We start from the raw sequence: 5,000 nt of genomic DNA on the forward strand, positions 1-5,000 counted from the left end.
ACCTCCAGCATCCCAAACTTACCTGATAACAGCAAGATTAGGGAACATGTGTCTGAAGCTCGTGAGGCCAGGTACACGGTACAGGAAGAGGTACTCCGTGATTTCCTTCAGGAGAGGGAAGCTGAAGCTGTTGAGTAAAGATGTGGCATTACCGTCGACCTGTTAAAAGAAGGACAATTTTGTTATTTTTATCACTAACTTATTTTAATTATTTATTTGTTATCTATTTGTTTTATTATTTATTTTTTATTATTTGTTTTTATTACTTGTTTTTATCATTCATTTTTATTATTTATTTTTTATTATTTGTTTTTATCATTTATTTGTTATCTTTATCATTTTTATTACAACTTTGATTATATTACTAAGACTAAGTATATACTGCCACTACAACTATTAGTATTATAATTACTACCGATACCACTTCGGCTATTATCATCATTATTATCGTTGTCATTATCTTTATCATTGTGGTCATGATAATGATAAAACTTATTGTCTTTCATATCATCACTATTACCATCATTATCATCATTATTATTAGATTTAGTAGTAGTAGTAGTAGTATCATTATTGTCGTTGCAATATAACCAACGAGATTAGCATCATAATTACAAATCATTATCATTGTTTTTAATATCATTATTATCATTATTATCATTATTATCATCATTATCATTATTGTTATTATCATCATCATTATTGTTATTATCAATATTCTCGTTATTCTCATTATCATCATTATCATTATTGTATCATTATAATTACCATTACTATTATCATTATCAGTATTATTACTACTAGTATTAGTATTATCAGTATTATTAATACTATCATTAATATTGTTATTGTTATTATTAGTATTAGTATCATCACTATTATGATAATTTTCATCATTTTTATGATCAGTATCACAATCATAATCAATATCATTATCATTATTATCATATAAAACCTTGACTATTACCATCATCTTATAATCATCATTATTACAATCATAACTATTGTTATTATCATCACCATCATCAATCTCATTATTATTATTAATATCAATGGTGATGATCATCATCCTTATCACAGTTGTTATCATGATTATTATCAACATCATATTCATTACATCATAAGACGAAAAAAAAAAATGATCTGATTCTTCTATAAATGAATTTAATAACATAACAGATGGCAAAAGCTGATTCGATAACTTCAATCATAAACATCATGTTTTTGTAATACGTGAATGGCTTCTGTGAATCCAGCGTGTAGTTTATTTGCAATTTGTGATCAAAGGGAGAGCTATATCCTTTGCATAGTCATCTCATCTTAGTTTGTTTATTTCAAACCCATTAAAAGATTGATTAAGCTGGATTACTTTTGTGGATATTTATCTGTCTGTCTATTTAACTATCTTTGTTATTCTGTCTCTGGATGTTTTTTTTTGCCTGTTGGTCTCTATCTCTCTCTCTTTCTCTCTCTCTCTCTCTCTCTCTCTCTCTCTCTCTCTCTCTCTCTCTCTCTCTCTCTCTCTATATATATATATATATATATATATATATATATATATATATATATATATATATATATGCATATATATATATCTGTCTCTGTCTGTCTGTGTGCCTGTTAGTCTCTTTTTCTCTCTCTTTCTCTCTTTCTCTCTCTCTCTCTCTCTCTCTCTCTCTCTCTCTCTCTATATATATATATATATATATATATATATATATATATATATATATATATATTTATCTCTCTATCTCTATCTCTCTATCTCTCCTTCTCTCTAAATATATCTACCTATCTATCAATCTCTAACTATCTATTAATTTATCTCTCTATCTCCCTATCTACCTCTATCATTCCTATCCTTTACTCTACCCCCCCCCACCCAATTCTTCTCTCTCACCCCCCCCCCTCCCCTTTCTCTCTCTCTCTCACCCTCTCCCCCTCAAACCCACTCTTGTCTCCTTGCCTCCTTCCCCCCATCAGGTGTACATCTGACCTACCTTCATGAGTGAGATACGAAGACAGCCTCTGATCTTCCGGCACTTGCACAGCTCGTAGAGGCCCTTGGGATCGTTCCTGATGAAGCGGCTTCCACACACTGGCGAAGGGAGGAGAGCGAAGTTTTGAATCAGTGGGGTTCATTTTGATTCGAATGAAGCCGTGTGTTCACCTTGAGTTATTAGATCTATGGGGTTATTCGAATCCGTTGTTCGTTTTGATGGAATTGGTCTACGGGAAGATTTGATTTGATTTTTTTTTTTTTTTTTGGGGGGGGTCTTATCTTTTTTATTCGATTTACGGCAAGGTTTGAGTCATTTGTTTATCTCACGGATTAGATAAATGCTAATTGAAATATTACAAGTGGAATAAATGTGTAAGTGTGTATTAGTGATCGTAGTATTGTTAGTGATCAGGATATGAAGAGCTAATATTAACAGGGATTGTAATAATAAATTGATGATAATGGGTGATATATGGAGACAGATGTGACGATAATAATTGTTTTATAGTAGAGATTATAGAATATTAAAGGGGACATGCGAATGGTTTTGAACTACCAAAATCTAAAAGGTGATGAGGTGGCACTAATATCGTCTCGGTCCCATCACCATAAGTATAATCACCATAATCATTGGAAACCATGATCGAAGCACTGATATGAATACGTTTCTTCACAGTAATCAGATTATAACTCTTCCCTTCCTCCTTCCGTCTTCCCTGCGCTCTTCCCTTCTTCCCTTCCTTTATCAGCTCTTCCCTCAGCGATTCCCTCCCCCCCCCCCCTTCCTGCTTTCCTTCCTTCATCCCTTCACCCCTTCTCCCTTTGCTTCCTTTCCTTATGTCTTCCCTCCTCCTCTTTTCCTCCTTCATCTACCTTCCTTCCTCTTCCCCTCCTTTCTTCTCCCTTCCCTCATCTTTCGCCGCTCCTTCCGTCTCCCTTCCTTCGTCTTTCCCTCCTTCTGTCGTCCAACCTTTCCTCCCACCTCCACCCTCTCTCCTTCCTCCCTTCTCCCCAAGCACCCCCTCCCTCCCCTCCACTCCTTCAACCCTCCCTCCTCTCCACTCCTCCAGCCCTCCCTCCCCTCCACTCCTCCAGCCCTCCCTCCCCTCCACTCCTCCAGCCCTCCCTCCCCTCCACTCCTCCAGCCCTCCCTCCCCTCCACTCCTCCAACCCTCCCCCCCCTCCACTCCCCCAACCCTCTCTCCCCTCCATTCCCCCAACCCTCTCCCCTCTCCACTCCCCCAGCCCTCCCTCCCCTCCACTCCCCCAACCCTCCCTCCCTCCCTCCTCCCATCCAACCCTCCCTCTCCTCCAGTCCCCCAACCCTCCCTCCCTCCCTCCCTCCTCCCATCTAACCCTCCCTCCCCTACAGTCCCCATACCCTCCCTCCACTCCCGTCCCCCAACCCTCCCCTCCCTTCCACTCCTCCCATCCAACCCTCCCTCCCCTCCAGTCCCCCAACCCTCCCTCCCTCCCTCCCTCCCTCCTCCCATCCAACCCTCCCTCCCCTCCACTCTCCCATCCAACCCTCCCTCCCCTCTAGTCCCCCAAGCCCCCCCTTCCCTCCACTCCTCCAACCCTCCCTCCCCTTCACTCTCCCATCCAACCCTCCCTCCCCTCCACTCTCCCATCCAACCCTCCCTCCCCTCTCCTCCCCCAACCCTCCAACCCTCCACTCCTCCACCCCTCCCTCCCCTCCACTCTCCCATCCAACCCTCCCTCCCCTCCACTCCTCCAACCCTCCCTCCCCTCCAGTCCCCCAACCCTCCCTCCCCTCCAGTCCCCCATCCAACCCTCCCTCCCCTCCACTCCCCCAACCCTCCCTCCTCTCATCCTTCTCATCTTCACGAACTTCTCCTGACATAACGCTCTCCATCTTCGATCTTCATCTCCCGCCTCAGCTTCCAGCATCACGTGGAGAAAGTTTGTTCCCTCGGAAGTCAATCGAGCGAACGGCAGACAGCAGCGTCTCAAGATACGCAAGCAAGCTAGCTGTCTGTCGGAAATTTTCCCCGATCGGTTGGAATATTTTTTTTTTCTTTTTTTTTTTTTTTTACGATCGGTAGGGATATTTTCTACGATCGGTCGGATTTTTTTTTTTTTACGTTTGGTCGGAAATTTTCTACGATGGATCGGGAAATTTTCAATGATCGGTCGGAAAATTTTCTACGATCGATTTTTATGATCGGTAGGGAAATCCTCCCACCCCCCCTCCTCACCCCTTTTTTTTATTCCTTCTCTCTGTTGGATTTTCTTTTTTTTAACGATCAATCGGAAATTAAGACTCTAGTGATCAGTTGAAATATTTTCCCTTCGGATCGAAAATCCCCCTCCCCCCATCAGTCTAATAATTATCCGTTTTGGTCTGTATATCGGCATATCCCCCCCCCCCCCCACCCAAACCCCACACGAATCAGAAAATTTCAGCCGTCGGTCAAAATAATTCCCTTCATGGACGGGAATTTTCTCCTATCAATCGGAAAATTTCCTCTTCCGATGTGCTCCTTCCCTCTCCCCCCCTCCGTCCCCACCCACCCCCCGCCCACCCTTCTGCTAGTCCGCCCGCGCGCATGCATTGGAGTGAAAAACTTTGGCGCTCGGCCCATTTTAAAGGGATTATTTGCAATGGTGAGGTTGGGCGTTTTGCAACAGCATGTCTATATTTAGGAAGGGATGCGAGTGTTGTGAAAAGATTGAGACATTGAGAGAGAGAGGGAGGGTGGATGAAGGCGTAGGAGAGAGAGAGAGCGAGGAAGAAAGAGAAAGAGAGAAAGAGAGAGAGAATTGAGTTGAGATGACATATGGGTCCCGTTGATTGCATCGCTCTCTTTGAAGAAGAGATACACAAATAGATAAGAATCGATTGAAACTAAAAAAAAAAAAAATAAAAATAAAAAAATAAAAATAAAAAAATAACGATAATGATGTGATAACGATAATATCAATATTAATCATACCAATACTAATGAAGGGAAAAATGGGTTATTCATCGCATTAT

General features: G+C 41.5%; 1 protein-coding gene across 1 annotated transcript in view; it reads right to left on the reverse strand.

The window, feature by feature from the left end:
• The window catches only part of LOC122255314 (insulin receptor-like), a 54,657-nt gene extending 50,744 nt beyond the window's left edge, over positions 1 to 3,913 (reverse strand). The window contains exons 1-3 of the mRNA XM_086547142.1: positions 3,865 to 3,913; positions 2,001 to 2,098; positions 23 to 159 (exon numbers count right to left, since the gene is read on the reverse strand). Of these exons, the coding sequence (XP_086403268.1) occupies positions 23 to 159; positions 2,001 to 2,098; positions 3,865 to 3,913 (284 nt within the window). The remainder of the gene's footprint in view (positions 1 to 22; positions 160 to 2,000; positions 2,099 to 3,864) is intronic.
• Between the last annotated feature and the right edge of the window lie 1,087 nt (positions 3,914 to 5,000).

This window comes from Penaeus japonicus, unplaced genomic scaffold (assembly GCF_977035675.1).
Source record: "Penaeus japonicus unplaced genomic scaffold, GWHDUDI00000001_assembly GWHDUDI00000019, whole genome shotgun sequence".
Lineage (NCBI taxonomy): Eukaryota > Metazoa > Arthropoda > Malacostraca > Decapoda > Penaeidae > Penaeus > Penaeus japonicus.